The sequence below is a fragment of the Pristiophorus japonicus genome, chromosome 16, assembly GCF_044704955.1.
Source record: "Pristiophorus japonicus isolate sPriJap1 chromosome 16, sPriJap1.hap1, whole genome shotgun sequence".
Classification (NCBI taxonomy): domain Eukaryota; kingdom Metazoa; phylum Chordata; class Chondrichthyes; family Pristiophoridae; genus Pristiophorus; species Pristiophorus japonicus.
This window is the reverse complement of record NC_091992.1, coordinates 72,432,678-72,451,115: the sequence shown is the minus strand read 5'-3', so window position 1 is coordinate 72,451,115 and position 18,438 is coordinate 72,432,678. Positions and strand designations below refer to the sequence as shown.

Genomic DNA, 18,438 nt, shown 5'->3' with positions numbered 1-18,438 from the left:
CAAATATTACACCCCTGTTCAAAAAAGGAGCGAGGGATAAACCCGGCAATTACAGGCCAGCCAGTCAGCCTAAAGTCGGCGGTGGGGAAACATTTAGAGACATTAATCCAGGACAAAATTAATTAGCACTTGGAAAAATATGAGTTAATAAATGAAAGTCAGCATAGATTTGTTAAAGGCAAGTGATGTTTGACTAGTGAATCCTCAACCAGCGTGATACCATGGCCAAACCTATCCCCTTCCTCCCCTTTCAATGTTCCGAAAGGACCGCTCCCTCCACAACACCCTCCTCAATCACCCCCAGCACCCCCTCCCCTTCCCACGGCACCTTCCCGTGCAAACGCAGGAGATGCAACACTTGCCCTTTTACCTCCTCCCTTCCCACTGTCCAGGGTCCCAAACACTCCTTCCAGGTGAAACAGCGATTTACTTGTACTTCTGTCAATTTAGTATACTGTATTCACTGCTCCCGATGTTGTCTCCTCTACATTGGGGAGACCAAGCGTAGATTGGGTGACTGCTTTGCGGAACACCTCCATTCAGTCCGTAAGGGTGACCCTGAGCTTCCGATCGCCTGTCACTGTAATTCTCCACTCCATTCCCACTCTGACCTCTCTGCCCTCGGCCTCTGTCAGCTCAAAGGAAGTTCGAAGAACAGCACCTCATCTTTGATTAGGCTCTTTACAGCCTTCCGGACACAATGTTACATGGGATTGCTTGGGACACACAGCACAGAATCAGGCCATTCGGCCCAACCAGTCCATGCCGGCGTTTATGTTCCACCGGAGCCTCCTCCTCCTCCTCTAACTCTATCAGCATAATTCAACATTGAGTTCAACAATTTCAAATCATGAGCACTGCTCCCATTTTTTCAGACAGCAGTTGTTGGTAATAATTCTGCTGTTGCCAACATCATCATCATAGGCAGTCCCTCGAACGAGGAAGACTTACTTCCACATGAGATCACAGATGTTTCAATGAAGGACCTGATGTTCTAGTCCTGAACTCCAGTCGAGGGGGTGGAAGATGTCTGTGCGTGGATTTTTTTAACGTGGGGTGACCGTTGCACACCAGCCACCACACGGGCTCGACAGAGCTAGGTCTTGGTCCAGTGGCAAGGGTTAGCCAGGGCGACTGGAGACCTGCTCTACTGCATGGCCTCATCATAGGCAGTCCCTCTAAAAATGAGTCCTTAGGTGGCTGAACAGTCCAATACAAGAACCACAGAATCTATCACAAGTGGGGCAGACAGTGGTTGAGGGAAGGGGTGGGTGGGACAGGTTTGCCGCACACTCTTTCCGCTGCCTGCACTTGGTTTCTGCACGCTCTCGGTGATGAGACTCGAGGTGCAGTGATATCGCAGTGTGGGCTGGCCCGTACTGCCCCTGGGCCCTCGGCTCTTCTGGGCTGTTACCAACAGTTAGGTGTGAGATGACGCGAGAGTGGGATTTTAATTGCTGGACTAGCGCCAAGGTGTCTGGGAATCGGGGATGGAGTGTGAAAGGAGAATTTCGAGAGAATCAAGCTTCAGCCTGTTCAGCCGTTCGTTGGGGTAAATTACCACAGATGCCAGGCCACCCTCCCGCACGCCACCCAGTCGCCTTTCTTCCCTTGAGTGCCAGCGGGACATTCCACCATAGGGGGCATCGTGGCAGGTCCAGATCCCGCCCTGTCCGACACCCTCTGTGTTCTCACTGGGATTCTGATAAAGATAAGAAGCCTGGCTGAGCTCTCCCTCTTCCGCAGCCCAGGTGAAGTGCAGCCTCCAGTTTTGAATCTGGGGGCTCCTGGTCTGTATCACTCGAGACTGTGTGGTGCGTTCAAACACCGAGTCGGCGGGGAACCTACAATGCCAAGCTGTGCAAGTTCCTTACCACAACTGGGTCGTTCCACAGTTTCTCCTTCAGTGCCTCAAACACAGTCTGGTACAGGCCGGCCATTTTGATGTGCGATTCTCCGATGACGACCAATAGATCCAACGCCTTCAACCGGTGCTGGAGCCATTAAACATGGAAATGGAGTCGTTAGCAAGCAGCAGACTTGATCATGGAATACTTCAGGCAGAACCATTTTGCAGCACACCAGGTGGGCTTTCAGCACATAAGAAATAGGAGCAGGAGTCGGCCATTCGGCCCCTCGAGCCTGCTCCCCCATTCAATAAGATCATGGCTGATCTGTACCTCAATACTATTTACTTGCTAAATGGTCTGGTTCTCAGTTTATGATTTTGTCCCCTTGTTCTGAATTTGCCCACCAGAGGAAATAGTTTCTGTCTACCCTTTAGAATCCTTTTAACATTTTAAGCACCTCAATTAGATCACCCCTTAATCTTGTACACTCAAGGGAATACAAGCCTGGTCTATGCAACCTGTTTAAGCCCATCATTCCAAGGCACCCACTCCGAGGCCAATATATCCTTGCTGAGGAGCGGGGCCCAGGACTGAATGCAGATGGGGTCTAACCAGAGCTTTATATAACTGTATATCACATCCACCCCTGATTAGTCCAGTCCCCTCGAGATAAACATTCCATTGGCCACTGTAATATGTTTTGTTCCTGTCCATTTGTTTTTAGTGATTTCTATGCTTGGACCTCTAAATCGCTCGGCTCCCCCACAGTTCCTCGCTTCTCGACATTTAGAAATTACTTTGGTCCATCTTTCGTAGGTCCAAAGTGGATGACCTCACACTTCCCCATGTTAAACTCCATCTGCCACAGGTTTGCCCACTCACTGAATCTATCAATGTCCCTTTGTGACTTCCTGCTCCCATCTGCACTACCCACTGGGCGTAACGCTGACTTTGTGCGAGTGTGAAATGAGTGAAAGTGAATGGACTGTCCATTTTACACTTCCTGATTTCACTCACTTCAACCAGCTTCCAGCTCGCTTTCGCCCAATTTACACTATTGCAGAAAGTCAAGTTACCCCGCACTGTGCCTCGTGACTCGGGACATGAGCCTTTGACATTCGGGTTGGGGGCCGTGGGCGGATCTGTGTCAAGGGGGCTTGTCTGGGAACTTTCACGCTCTTCAGCCTTGGAAAGCCTCAGCAGAATGCACGGCAGTCGAGCAAAGAGCGAGTGTGGGTCCCACACCTTTACAGGACCAAGGCAATCAATCCTGGAGAGCCAGCAAATGGCCCGGCCTTGGGATTTGGGACCGGGTATCTGGCCTGAGGCCATAACAGTGGGGGGTTCTGCACACAAGTCACGCCCGAGAGAGGAACCCATGGAATATCGGTGTTGACAGCACAGTAGGAGGCCATTTGGTCCATCACACCCGTGCTAGCTCTCTGAAAGACTCTCCACTTGGTCCCATTCCCCTGCCCTTTCCCCGAGAGCCATTACAATTTTTCTTTTTCAAGTATTTACCCACTTCCCTGTTACAGATTCTGCTTTTAGCTGTGCATTCCAGGCCCCTTTCTACTCACTCTCGGGATGTGGACGTTGCGGATAAGGCCGGCATTTATTATCTACCCCTAGTTACCCTGAGAAGGTGGGGGAGGTCCTTCTTCCTGAATGACTGGTAGGGTGACTCAGAGGGCAGTTAGGGTCAACCCCGTGAGGAGAACACCTCTGCCTTTGTTCTTCCAGAGCTCATGAATGAATGCCCTCTGGTCACCGACTCACCGCCTACTCTGAGTCGTTAATCCTAATTAGGTCCGTGTTAGTGACCATTGATTCCGCGGTGAGCCACTGGTCCCCACCCGGAGGCCGGGATTCTCAGTTCTCCTGCATTCGGCAGGTTGGTTTTCTTTGAGATCAAAATCTTCTGCTTGAGAAATGGGACCTCACTCACTGTTAAAGGTGGGACTCTCCGGCCATCCATATATAAACACGTGCGTTACTTATCCGATATCATTCCAGCTCCCACCAAAAGAAGGGGAAGATTCTGGATGGTCGCACTGCGTTAGCGATATTGGAAGGGGGGGAAAATGCTGGAGAAAATATGGGAGAAAATCTTCCTGCTGCATTTACCACGGCCCCGGAATGTGCCAGGCCACTATCCCAGCCTGCCATGGAACTCCGCCTCTCACACCGTCGGCATTCCCAGAGCCAGCGGCAGGAACCTGACAGACCGGGTCTTCGGAAGGACGGGGGGGCGGACACGACGGGGGGGCGTATCCGCTGCACCCACGACTTTGGGAATGCCCAAGAGATATGGTCAGTAGCGTGTGCAGGCTATTGTCCCCAGTGCCACCGTATCAGGGAGCCGCTTGAAAATGATTGATAAAGAAATCATCTTCAAAGGACTAGGCCCCAAACCCATTGGACAGAGGAAGATAAAAGAAAAAAAAGAAAGACTTGCATTTATATAGGACCTGTCACGACCACTGGACATCTCAAAGAGCTTTACAGCCAATGAAGTACTTTTGGAGTGTAGTCACTGCTGTAATGTGGGAAACGCGGCAACCAATCTGCGCACAGCAAGCTCCCACAAACAGCAATGTGATAATGACCAAATAATCTGTTTTTGTTACATTGATTGAGGGATAAAAATTGGCCAGGACACTGGGGATAACTCCCCTGCTCTTCTTCGAAATAATGCCATGGGATTTTTTACGTCCACCTGAGAGAGCAGACAGGGCCTCGGTTTAACGTCTCATTCAAAAGATGAAAGGTAATGTGAAATAAACACAGAAAATGCTGGAAATACTCAGTGGGTCGGGCAACATCTGTGGGGAGAGAAACAAAGTTAACGTTTCAGGTCGATGACCCTTCGTCAGAACATGAATATGTTGCAGATTTAACGGGTTTTAAGCAAGTGCAAAGCCATGGGAGGGGAGCAGGAAATGAACAACAGAGACGGCCAGTGATTGGATGGAAAGCAGGAGTTAATCACGGGCAAAAGGGGATGATAGTGGGACAAAAGATGGGTCTAGAGGAGGCATAAATGGTCATTGTGACTATTTGTGTTTTTTCTGTCCTTCTGCGCCTGTGTCCTCTGGACTCCGCCCCCACCCCCCCCCCCACGCCTCCCGCTGAAACCAGAAGTGGGGCCCCGCAATTGGCCACATTGTGCCTCCGACCGAGCTGCTCCTCCGAGCTCCGGCTGGGGGAGTGGGCGGCGGGGGGGAGAGAGAGGGGGTGGGCGGGGGGGGAGGAGAGGGGGCGGGCTGGGGGAAGAGAGAGGGGGCGGGCGGGGGGGAGAGAGGTGGCGGGCGGGGGGGAGAGAGAGGACAGGCTGGGGGGAGAGAGAGGGTGTGGGCGGTGGGGGGAGAGAGAGGGGGCGGGCGGGGGAGAGAGAGGGGGCGGGCGGGAGGGAGAGAGAGGACAGGCTGGGGGGAGAGAGAGGGGACAGGCGGGAGGAGAGAGAGGGGGCAGGTGGGGGGGAGAGAGAGGGGACGCGTGCGGGGGGGAGAGAGAGGACAGGCTGGGGGGAGAGAGAGGGGACAGGCGGGAGGAGAGAGAGGGGGCAGGCGGGGGGGAGAGAGAGGGGACGCGGGCGGGGGGGAGAAGAGGGGGTGGGCTGGGGGGAGAGAGAGGGGGCGGGCGGGGGGGAGAGAGAGGACAGGCTGAGGGGAGAGAGAGGGGGCGGGCGGGGGGGGGAGAGAGAAGACAGGCTGGGGGGGAGAGAGAGGACAGGCGGGAGGAGAGAGAGGATGGGCGGGGGGAGAGAGAGGGGACAAGCTGGGGGGGAGAGGGGGCAGGCTGGGGGGAGAGAGAGGAGGCGGGCTGGGGGGAGAGAGAGGGGCCGCAGGCAGAGGGGAGTGGGATGGGGCGGGCGGGGGAGAGAGGGGACGGGCGGGGGCAGAGAGAGTGGGGCGGGAGGGGGGGAGAGAGAGGGGAGAGAGAGGGGGGAGGGGGGAGAGGGGGCGGGCGGGGGGGAGAGAAAGGGGGCAGGTGGGGGAGACAGACGGTGGGGGGAGATTGAGACACGGGGGCGGGGGCAGAGTAAGAGACACGGTGGGGGTGGGGAACTGAAGGGAGAGAGGGAACTCAGGAAAGATGGATCACGTTCTTCCAACCCCCTTTAAAATCATACCCGATTTCTCGGAAAGCTCGGATCGTGTGTTACAAGGGACATCATTGGAGTGGATGAAATCCAGAAGTCACGACACCAAGACTATTCATTTCATACCCAATAAACCTGTTAACAATCCGTGACCCACACACAATGCCCCATCTAAGTTGGGGCGGGGGGTGGGGGAGGTAAGGTCATGAACTTGCGCTGGGGTAAGGAACTTCGGCTGGAACTTGGAGGCTTTTGCTGGGTTGATGGAGATCTATCCTCTCTGGCTTCTGAAGTCAGAATGGATCGAATTACACTTTGTAACATCAGTCAGAACTTGGGCTGGGCGGTCCCGGTTACATAATCCAGAGAAACCTCTGGGTGTGGCTTATCCTCCAAGTGGGCCAATCAGCAATCAGGTCATGTGATAATGGAGAGACAATCAGAGACTATGCGGCCATTTTCACAGTGCAAATAACTGTCTGTAAATGGTTATTTAAGAATAGCAGAGCAGACACCTGGAGTCTACCTGCCTGGCTCTGCCACACTCCAGGGCCAGAGGAGCCTTCTCCTTCAGGCCTCCACCTGCCCCCCTCCTCTGCGATTCTGCTAGTGTCATTTCCAGCTCCCCCAGACCCAGCTTTTGTTTCTTCACTTACATAAGAACATAAGAATTAGGAACAGGAGTAGGCCATCTAGCCCCTCGAGCCTGCTCCGCCATTCAAAAAGATCATGGCTGATCTGGCCGTGGACTCAGCTCCACTTACTCGCCCACTCCCCGTAACCCTTAATTCCCTTATTGGTTAAAAATTTATCTATCTGTGATTTGAATACATTCAATGAGCTAGCCTCAACTGCTTCCCTGGGCAGAGAATTCCACAGATTCACAACCCTCTGGGAGAAGAAATTCCTTCTCAACTCGGTTTTAAATTGGCTCCCCCATATTTTGAGGCTGTGCCCCCTAGTTCTAGTCGCCCCGACTAATGGAAACAACCTCTCTGCCTCTATCTTGTCTATCCCTTTTCTTATTTTAAATGTTTCTATAAGATCACCCCTCATCCTTCTGAACTCCAACGAGTAAAGACCCAGTCTACTCAATCTATCATCATAAGGTAACCCCCTCATCTCCGGAATCAGCCTAGTGAATCGTCTCTGTACCCCCTCCAAAGCTAGTATATCCTTCCTTAAGTAAGGTGACCAAAACTGCACGCAGTACTCCAGGTGCGGCCTTACCAATACCATGTATAGTTGCAGCAGGACCTCCCTGCTTTTGTACTCCATCCCTCTTGCAATGAAGGCCAACATTCCATTCACCTTCCTGATTACCTGATGCACCTGCAAACTAACTTTTTGGGATTCATGCACAAGGACCTCCAGGTCCCTCTGCACCGCAGCATGTTGTAATTTCTCCCCATTCAAATAATATTCCCTTTTACTGTTTTTTTTCGAAGGTGGATGACCTCACATTTTCAGACATTGTATTCCATCTGCCAAACCTTAGCCCATTCGCTTAACCTATTTAAATCTCTTTGCAGCCTCTCTGTGTCCTCTACACAACCCGCTTTCCCACTAATCTTTGTGTCATCTGCAAATTTTGTTACACTACACTCTGTCCCCTCCTCCAGGTCATCTATGTATATTGTAAACAGTTGTGGTCCCAGCACCGATCCCTGTGGCACACTACAAATCACCGATTTCCAACCTGAAAAGAACCCATTTATCCCGACTCTCTGCTTTCTGGTAGCCAGCCAATTCTCTATCCATGCTAATACATTTCCGCTGACTCCGCGTACCTTTATCTTCTGCAGTAACCTTTTGTGTGGCACCTTATCGAATGCCTTTTGGAAATCTAAATACACCACATCCATCGGTACACCTCTATCCACCATGCTCGTTATATCCTCAAAGAATTCCAGTAAATTAGTTAAACATGATTTCCCCTTCATGAATCCATGTTGCGTCTGCTTGATTGCACTATTCCTATCTCGATGTCCCGCTATTTCTTCCTTAATGATAGTTTCAAGCATTTTCCCCACGATGTTAAACTAACCGACCTATAGTTACCTGCCTTTTGTCTGCCCCCTTTGTCCCATTACCATCTCCCTTCGCTTCGCACCATCGTCCCTTTTGTCTTTTAATCTCTCCTGCCTTCCGCCCGATCACAGACCTTCCCTTTCTGGTCTTTACACCCCTCCCTCCCTCTCTCCCCCGCTTTCCCAGCCCCTGCACTTGTTTAAAACCTGCCACATCGCTAACTTTTCCCAGTTCTGGCGCAGGCTCACAGACCTGAAAGGTTAACTCTGTTTCTCTCTCCACTGACGCTGCCTGACCCGCTGAGTATTTCCAGCACTTTCTGTGTTTATTTCATATTACCGGCAGTCGGCAGTATTTTCCTTTTGATTTGGAAGGTAATCCGAATGCGTTATAAATTCAGCCATTTGTAGCATTTCTTGAATAGCCTTGGCTCAAACTGACATGAACCTTATTGCAGCCCGTTGTGCTGGATACTCCCGCGGAACGAGAAGGCCGGTGCAATCGTCCCACAAACCTTGTACACGGGAGAGGTCTGGAGCTGGTCCAGGAGCACTTGGATTGGGAATGGTTTGTGTATCCCGAGGAACCTGAGCACCGTCTCCAGAGCCTGTGGGAGGGAAGGCGCGGTTAAATCCGGTAATGTTCTTTCACTCTCTCATTGATCACAGTAAAATGAGCAAAGACAGCGTTGCCCCGAGTTGCCACTGTCCACCTGACTCCCCTTCCCCAGCAACCTATCGCACAGCACCATGACTCTCTGGGAGGGGGAGGGGGAGAATGGTATCCGAGAGGCTACCGGACTGAACCCAAAGACAAGCGAGTTCAAATCCCACCATGGCGAGTTGAGAAATTCAAATGAATCTGGTCATTTGTGGTCCAGCGACAGACTAGAGTTCCTGACTGGAATATCGGGTCCTCCATTGAAACATCAACGAACTCATCCCTTTTGGTGCAGAAGCAAGTCATCCTCGTTCGAGGGACCACCTATGTCATCATCATCATAGGCAGTCCCTCGGAATCGAGGAGGACTTGCTTCCACTCTAAAAGTGAGTCATTTGGTGGCTGACACGAGAGCCACAGACCTTGTCACAGGTGGGACAGATAGTCATCGGGGGAAGGGTGGGTGGGACTGGTTTGCCGCACGCTCCTTCCACTGCCTGCGCTTGACCTCTTCACGCTCGCAGCGTTGAGATTCGAAGAGTTCAGCGCCCTCCCGGATGCACTTTCTCCACCTCGGGCGGTCTTCGGCCAGGGTCTCCCAGGTGTTCAGTGATGATGTCTCCCTTCACCAGGGAGGCTTTGAGGGTGTCCTTGTAACGTTTCCGCTGCCCACCTTTGGCTCGTTTGCCTATGATGATGATGATGAATAACCGAGAAACTGCTGCATTGTCGTAATAAACTAACTGGTCCACCAGAGGCCTGTCACTTTCCCTCACATTATTGAGATTCAACGAGGGCTTGTGGTGCAGTGCGGTAGATGCTGGCCTGATAGAATCTTACAGCACAGAAGGAGGCCATTCGGCCCATCGAACCTGTGCCGGTTATTTGCGAGAGCGATCCAATCAGTTCCACTCCCGCACCCTCTCCCCACAGCCCGGCACATTTTTCCTTTTCAACTATTTATCTAATTCCCTTTTTGAAAGTTATTATTGAATCTGCTCCCACCGCCCTTTCAGGCAGCGCGTTCCAGATCACAGCAACTCACTGAGTAAAGAAAATTATTCTCATGTCCCCTTCTGCCAATCACCTTAAATCTGTGTCCTCTGGTTACCGATCCACCAGACATTGCAAACAGTTTCTCCCGATTTACTCTATCAGAACCCCTCCCCAAAATTCTGAACATCTCTATTAAATCACCAACTAACCTTCGCTGCTCCAAGGAGAATAGTCCCACATTCTCCAGTCTCTCCACGTAACTGAACTCCCTCATCCCTGGGACGATTCCAGTAAATCTCTTCCGCACCTCTCCAAGGCCTCGGGTTCCTATCAACCCGAGATCAGTCGGATGGATGTCTCCTCCGTCGGTTGGTTGCAAGGATCAAAGGTGAATTGAGATTGACCAGCCAACACCCAGGTCCCAGTGGGCAAGGACACACAGCATAACTGTGACCCTAATTTAGTGAAAGTTAGCAATCTCACTCAGAGAGTCACAGGATGTCTGGTATGGATGATGGAAAGGTATCACGCTTGTACAATATGGAACACTCTGCTGAGATTGGGACTGACTCACGTTGGTGGGACAGTGTAGAGGGAGCTTTACTCTGTATCTAACCTGTGCTGTACCTGCCCTGGGAGTGTTTGATGGGACAGTGTAGAGAGAGCTTTACTCTGTATCTAACCTGTGCTGTACCTGCCCTGGGAGTGTTTGATGGGACAGTGTAGTGGGAGCTTTACTCTGTATCTAACCCCCTGTATCTGCCCTAGGAGAGTTTGATGGGACAGTGTAGAGGGAGCTTTACTCTGTATCTAACCCCCCTGTACCTACCCTGGGAGTGTTTGATGGGACAGTGTAGAGGGAGTTTTACTCTGTATCTAACCCATGCTGTATCTGCTCTGGGAGTGTTTGATGGGACAGTATAGAGGGAGCTTTACTCTGTATCTAACCCCGTGCTGTACCTGCCCTGGGAGTGTTTGATGGGACAGTGTAGAGGGAGCTTTACTCTGTATCTAACCCCGTGCTATACCTGCCCTGGGAGTGTTTGATGGGACAGTGTAGAGGGAGTTTTATTCTGTATCTAATCCCCTGTACCTGCCCTGGGAGTGTTTGATGGGACAGTGTAGAGGGAGCTTTACTCTGTATCTAACCTGTGCTGTACCTGCCCTGGGAGTGTTTGATGGGACAGTGTAGAGGGAGCAGTAGAGTGTGGTAAAGAGCTGTTAGCAGACAGGCCATCAGTTATAGACCGCGCTCCACTGACGTTGATGGATAGGAAAATTGGGCGGGTGGGCTGGGTGTATAATGTGCAGCTGATCTGCTAACCGACAGTTCACCGTCGGTGGGGAAAGATCAAATCTGTCCCATTAAATAAAAGCTTTGACTGAAGTGAATGGCCCTTTGGCAGATGGCGATCAAGGCCCCCTCTAGAAATGGCAGGAGCCCACTGTCTAGGTGCCCGTGCTCCACTGCACCGACGGTGACTGTGACACTGGCCTAGTGCCACCTCGCTCTCTGATTCCCGTCTCCTGTCGCTGCCCAGAGGGCCATCCAACCCGGGGGAAACATGAACAGAACTGTGAATCGATTCGATCACCTGCAAATCAACACCTTTGGGGTTGCTATTTCACAATTTAGTCACGAAGTCGCGAAGTAAAACCTGGGAGCTGCTGTTTGGAGAATTAACTTCATCTATACTTTCTCAGTGAGGCTTCCGGCCTGGATGAACAGCCAGAGAAAATGGGCTGCCCTCTTTTGTATTTGAGGCCTAGTTTGACCATCTCCATGATTTAGGAGGTCAGTACCTGTTTCTTCTGGTAGGAGTCACCTTCATGAAGATAGCTCATTACATAATCAATGGCCTCTTCTTGGTCATCACTGTTGAGGTAACAGAGGCAGGCCGCAGCCTGCACGGGGACAATGTCTTTGCAGTGTAGACCTTTCATACATGAAGTTAAAACGGGGACCAGCTTTTCCTTCGCTTTGATCTCCGGTCTCTGGAAGCACAGTGAGACACAGTTGGAGCGGTGTATCATTCACGAACAAGCAGGCACATTGTACCCTAAAGCATCCAATGCATTATTCACAGAGTCATCGGAGAATCTTACAGCACACAAGGAGCCATTCGGCCCATCATGCTGTGTGAGCTCTGTGAAAGAGCGATCCGATTGGTCCCCCACCCTTTCCCACAGCCCTGCAAATATTTCCTTTGCAAGTATTTATCTAATTCCCGTTTTACTATTGAATCTGCTTCCTCCACCCTTTCAGGCGGCGTGTTCCCCATCACAACAACTCGCTGCGTATAACATTCTCCTCATCTCCCCCTCTAGTTCTTTTGCGAATCACCTTCAATCTGGTTATTGACCTCCTGCCACTGTAAACAGTTTCGTCTTATTTACTCAATCAAAACCCTTCTAATTTTGAACACCTCGATTAAATCTCCCCTTAACCCTCTGGAGAACAATCCCAGCTCCTCCGGTCTCTCCATGTAACTGAAGTCCCTCATCCCTGGAACCATTCTGGTAAACCTCCTCTGCACCCTGTCCAGGACCTGTTCCATCGAGAAGGAGCTGTGTGTAACGTACCCTGCTTCTGTGAGGCTATTTCACTTAATTGCTGTAAATAGCACCATTCCGAGGTCAGGGTTAGAAGCCAATTACCGTTGAGCACATCCTGAGTTCAATGAAAGGGCCTTTGTACCTGTATGGATTGGTGGCGACTTGCAAATCCCTGGTTGCTTACACAGGTCAGGAAAAACCAGCAGGAAATGACTGGCTATCTTACACATTGATTCCACAACCAATTGTGGCAATTTTGAACATACTCGGGATAAAGGAGATATTGGAAAAATGAGGGGGAAAGTGTCAAAACTATTGGGGCAATTAAAATAAACCTGCACGGTATCCGTGATGATTAAAAAGCCATAACATCTGGGGCAACTGAAGAGCAAGTTGGACAATGGGGTTATGGAAAAGAAATGGAGTAAGATTATGAAATAAAGTTCCTACTATAAGCCCACTGACTCCTACAGCTACCTGGACTACACTCCCTCCCACCCCGCATCCTGTAAGGACTCCATTCCATTCTCCCAGTTTCTCCGTCTCCGTCGCATCTGCTCTGACGACACCACCTTCCACACTCGTGCCTCTGACATGTCTTCCTTTTTCCTCAACTGAGGATTCCCCTCCACCGTGGTTAACATGGCCCTCGACTGTGTCCGTTCTATTTCCCGCACCTCTACTCTCACCCCTTCCCCTCCCTCTCAGAACCACGACACGGTTCCCCTTGTCCTCACCTTTTACCCCACCAGCCTCCACGTTCAACCTCCGCCATTTCCGCCAACTCCAGCATGAACCCACCACCAATCACATCGTCCCCTCCCCTCCCCTCCCAGCATTCCGAAGGGACCGCTCCATCCACAACACCCTGGTCCATTCCGCAGTCACCCCCAGCAACCCCTCCCCTTCCCACGGCACCTTCCCGTGCAAGCGCAGGAGATGCAACACCTGCCCTTTTACCCCCTCCCTTCCCACTATCCAGGGCCCAAAACACTCTGTTATGTATGTTAACTGGGTTTTACCTGCCACCGGAGGGCGCAACTGTCGGAGTCCTAATGTTCACTGGCAGACACGTGCAAGCCGTGTATATAATGTTGGCAGCCATGTTGAATCCTCACTTTGAGAATAAATAAATTGGAGTAAGGATGCCTGAACTAGCTCACCATATTTAGCTTCGTGGAGTTATTCGATATTTAATAATTGGCGATGAGTTAAAAATACAAACTTTCACGCAACCACGTCTGTTGGAATTTTGGAGAGATTTGTGGAAGGGGAAGACTGGGAGGATTTCACTGATTGCCTCGACCAGTACTTCGTAGCCAACGGATTGGAAGGAACCGATAAAGCAATTAAGCGCAGGGCGGTTCTCCTCACCGTTTGTGGGTTAAAAATTTATGGCCTTATCAAGAATCTACTCTCACCGACTTAACCAATGGATAAGACTTATGATGAATTGTCTACGCTGGTTCAGAACCACTTTAAACCGAAAGAAAGCATCATCATGGCGAGGTATCGTTCTTATACGCACAATCGCTCCAAGGGCCAGGACGTGGCGGAATTTGTCGCTGACCTGAGACATTTCGCTGGGCCGTGCAACTTCAGAGCTGCGTTGGAGGAAATGCTGTGGGACTTTTTCGTGCTTGGCATTGGCCACGAGGTCATCCTTCGGAAGCTGCTGGCTGCTGAATCTCTAGACCTGAGCAGGGCCACCACGATCGCCCAGGCGTTCATGTCCACGGACAAAAACTCGAAACAGATATCTTCCCAGCATCAAAACTCACCGGCAAGCATTGTCCAAAAAATAATACCACGGCAGGCAGAGCTGCAAATGACAGGGCCTACACATCCGCATTCGTACGACCTGTAACTGCTCACAGTCCGCCATCGGTGGTGAATCAAATCTCGCCTTGTTGGCGTTGCGGGGGTTATTATCGAGCCCATCAATGACAATTCAAGCAATACGTGTGCAAAGGCTGTGCAACAATAAGGAACCTTCAACGAATGTGTTCGCAACTGAGCAAGCGTGCTGCGACACACCACGTGGCTGAGGATGATCGATCCAGCGTGGATCAAGCGGTACAGGCAACTCAACCCGAGATACAGGATGAAGAAGTGTATGGGGTACATTGTTTTACCAAAATCCTCCGATAATGCTGGAAGTTAAATTAAATGGGGTTCCAGTATCCATGGAATTGGACACAGGTGCGAGTCAGTCAATAATGAGCCAAAGGGCTTTTGAAAAGCTGTGGGACACTAAGGCAAAAAGACCCAGTCTGAGCCCAATCAATGCAAAGTACCTACACCAAATACCAGTCATTGGCAGTGCGGCAGTAAAGGTATTGTACAATGGAGCTGTGCATGATTTATCGTTGTGGATCGTTCCAGGCAATGGCCCAACGCTGTTCGGCAGGAGTTGGCTTGAGAAAATTAAATGTAACTGGAATTATATTAAAGCCTTATCATCAGCGGATGACGCTTCGTGTGCTCAAGTGCTGAGCAAGTTTCCCTTGTTGTTCGAACCAGGCATTGGCAACTTCACAAGAGCCAAGGTACAGATCCACCTAGGCCCGGATGCACGACCCATCCATCACAAGTCTCGGACGGCTCCGTACATGATGAGGGAGAAGTTTGAGATCGAACTGGACAGACTTCAATGGGAAGAAATCATATCGCCCGTCGAGTTCAGCGAATGGGCCAGTCCAATTGTCCCGGTGTTGAAAAGTGATGGCACGGACAGGATCTGCGGCGACTACAAGGTAACGATCAACCGAGTCTCGATACAGGATCAGTACCCGTTACCCAAGGCTGACGACCTGTTTGCAACACTAGCGGGGAGGAAGTTGTTCACCAAATTGGACCTGACCTCCACTTACACGACACAGGAGCTGGTCGAATCATCGAACAAACTGACATGCATCAACACGCACAAAGTACTGTTTATATACCACAGGTGCCCTTTCGGAATTCGCTCGGTAGCAGCAATATTTCAGAGAAACATGGAGAGTTTGCTGAAGTCCGTCCCGAGAACTGTCGTGTTCCAAGATGACATCCTGATCACCGGTTGCAACACCACCAAACACCTGCACAACCTGGGAGAGGTTCTACATCGTCTGGACAGAGTGAGACTCAGGCTAAAATGCTCCAAGTGCGTTTTCATGGCACCAGAAGTCAAATTCCTGGGAAGAAAGATAGTAGCAGATGGCATCAGGCCTACGGTCTCGAAGACAGAGGCCATCAAGAATGTACCCAGGCCCCAGAGTATACGGAGCTGAGTTCGTTCCTGGGTCTTCCCAATTATTTCGGTAACTTTCTATTTAGTTTGACCACATTGCTAGAGCCCTTGCACATGTTGCTGAGAAAGGGTAACGACTGGGTTTGGGGCAAATCTCAAGACAGAGCCTTTGAGAAGGTCAGGAACCTGCTATATTCCAATAAATTACTTTTACACTATAATCCATGTAAGCGATTAGTGCTGGCCTGCGATGCCTCATCATATGAGGTCGGTTGTGTGCTCCAGCAAGCCAATGTACAGGCAAACTCCAACCAGTTGCATACACGTCCAGAAGTCTGTCTAAGGCTGAAAGAGCCTATAGTATGGTAGAGAAAGAGGCTTTAGCATGTGTATATGGGGTTAGGAAAATGCATCAATACCTGTTTGGGCTTCGGTTTGAACTTAAAACAGACCACAAGCCGCTCATTTCATTGTTTTCTGAGAGCAAAGGTCTCAGTCCGGTATCCAAAGATGGGCACTGACATTATCCGCTTATGATTATGTCATCCGCCACAGACCAGACACTGAAAACTGTGCTGATGCGTTTAACCGGCTACCATTGCCCACAACCGGGGTGGAAGTGCCGCAGCCCGCAGGCTTGCTGCTGGTCATTGATGCCTTCGAGAGCGAGGGACCACCCGTCATGGCTCGCCAAATTAGGACCAGGATCCTGTACTGTCAAGCGTAAAAAGCTGTGTCCTAAATGGAAATTGGTCTGCCATTCCCAGGTAAATGCAGGATAAGCCTTATATCCACCGCAAAAATGAATTGTCTATTCAGTCTGATTGTCTGTTATGGGGTAATCGTGTTGTTATGCCAAGAAAAGGCAGGGAAACTTTAGTGCGAGATTTACACAGTACCCACCCAGGCATTGTCATGATGAAGGTCATTACCAGGCCTCACGTTTGGTGGCCCGGCATTGGTTCGGATTTGGAGTCATGTGTGCATCAGTGCAACACTTGCATGCAACTGAGTAACAAACCTGTGGAGGCTCCACTGAGTCTGTGGTCATGGCCATCCAAACCATGGTCAAGGATCCACATAGACTTTGCAGGCCCCTTTCTCGGCAAAATGTGTTTAGTGGTAGTGGACGCTTACTCCAAATGGATTGAATGCATAATCATGTCATCCAGCACGTCCACAGCCACTATTGAAAGTCTCCGGGCCATGTTCACCACCCATGGCCTGCCCAACGTCCTTGTCAGCATCAACGGACTGTGTTTCACCAGTTCAGAGTTCCACGAGTTTATGACCAGTAATGGCATCAAGCATGTCAGGTCTGCCCCTTTCAAACCCGCGTCTAACGGTCAAGCGGAGCGGGCTGTCCAGCCATTAAGCAGAACCTAAAACGCGTGACTCACGGCTCCCTACAGACTTGCTTGTCCCGCATTCTGCTCAGTTACCCTCGGCAGGAGGGATCCTGGTGAGCGAGTGGGGTCTCATCCGGTAATGAAGAGAGGCCTCAAAACCAGGCTGTCCCTTGTACACCCAGATCTCAATGATCATGTCCAAATCAGAAGGCAACAGCAGCAATGGTACCACGATCGCGCGGCCGTATCATGTAACATTGCTGTTCATGACCCTGTGTTTGTCCTGAATTATGGTCATGGTCCAAAGTGGGTTGCTGACACGGTTTTGGCCAAGGAGGGGAACAGGGTGTTTGTAGTCAAACTGTTAAATGGCCAAACGTGCAAGAGGCACATTGACCAAACCAAACTGCGATTCACAGACAACCCAGAACAAATTGAAGATGACATCTTCTTCGACCAACCAACACACATCCAACCATCAGTTGATCCTTGTGTCATTCACGAAGACAAATGACAGTCCTGTCAGACCGACTGCTCCGCAATGCAGCAATGGTCCTACTAACTCACCCAAGCTTGGGTTCGAACTGAGAAGATCAACCAGGGAGCGGAAGGCCCCGGACCATCTCAACTTGTAAATACAACCTGTACCAAGGACTTTGGGGGGAATGACGTTATGTATGTTAACTGGGTTTTACCTGCCACCGGAGGGCGCGACTGTCGGAGTCCTAATGGTCACTGGCAGACACGTGCAAGCCATGTATATAATGTTGGCAGCCATGTTGAATCCTCACTTTGAGAGTAATAAACTGGAGTAAGGTCATGTCTGAACTAACTCACCGTACTTAGCCTCATGGAGTTATTCGATACTTAATACACTCCTTCCAGGTGAAACAGCAATTTATTTGTACTTCTTTCAATTTAGTATACTGTATTCGCTGCTCACGATGGGGTCTCCTCTACATTGGGGAGACCAAGTGTAGATTGGGTGATCGCTTTGCAGAACACCTCCGTTCAGTCCGTAAGTGTGACCCTGAGCTTCCAGTCGCCTGTCACTTTAATTCCCCGCCCTACTCCCACTCTGACCTCTCTGCCCTCGGCCTCCTGCACTGTTCTAATGAAGCTCAACGCAAGCTCGAGGAACAACACCTCATCTTTCGTTGAGGCACTTTACAGCCTTCTGGACTCAACATCGAGCTCAACAATTTCAGACATTAACCTCTGCTCCCATTTTTTGGTACAGTAGGTGCTGGTAATGGTTCATAAAGAAATAGGAGCTGGAGTAGGCCACCTGGCCACTCGCGCTTGCTCCGCCATTCAATAAGATCATGGCTGATCTGATCTTGGCCTCAACACTTCCCCGCCCGCTCCCCATAACCCTTCACTCCCTGCTCATTCTGCTGTTAGCGTTTACAGCTCTTCGCAACATCTTTTGTTTCTTTACTGATCCAATCAGCAAAACCTTTGCCTTGTACCATCATCCCTTTCGTCTCTCTAATCTCGCTTGCCTTCCACCTATCACAGACCTTCCCTTTTGTTCTCTCTCCCCTCCCCTCGTTCCCTGACCCTACACTCGCTTAAAAACCTTTTACATCTCAAACTTTTTCCAGTTCTAATGGAAGGTTATCGAGCTGAAACATTAACTCTGTTTCCCTCTTCACA

General features: G+C 50.5%; 1 protein-coding gene across 1 annotated transcript in view; it reads right to left on the bottom strand.

Annotated features, from left to right (window-relative positions):
- Positions 1 to 18,438, bottom strand: part of LOC139226189 (protein HEATR9-like) — a 120,909-nt gene that overhangs the window by 41,540 nt on the left and 60,931 nt on the right. The window contains exons 8-10 of the mRNA XM_070856821.1: positions 11,446 to 11,637; positions 8,501 to 8,593; positions 1,875 to 1,994 (exon numbers count right to left, since the gene is read on the bottom strand). Coding sequence (XP_070712922.1) covers positions 1,875 to 1,994; positions 8,501 to 8,593; positions 11,446 to 11,637 — 405 coding nt within the window. The remainder of the gene's footprint in view (positions 1 to 1,874; positions 1,995 to 8,500; positions 8,594 to 11,445; positions 11,638 to 18,438) is intronic.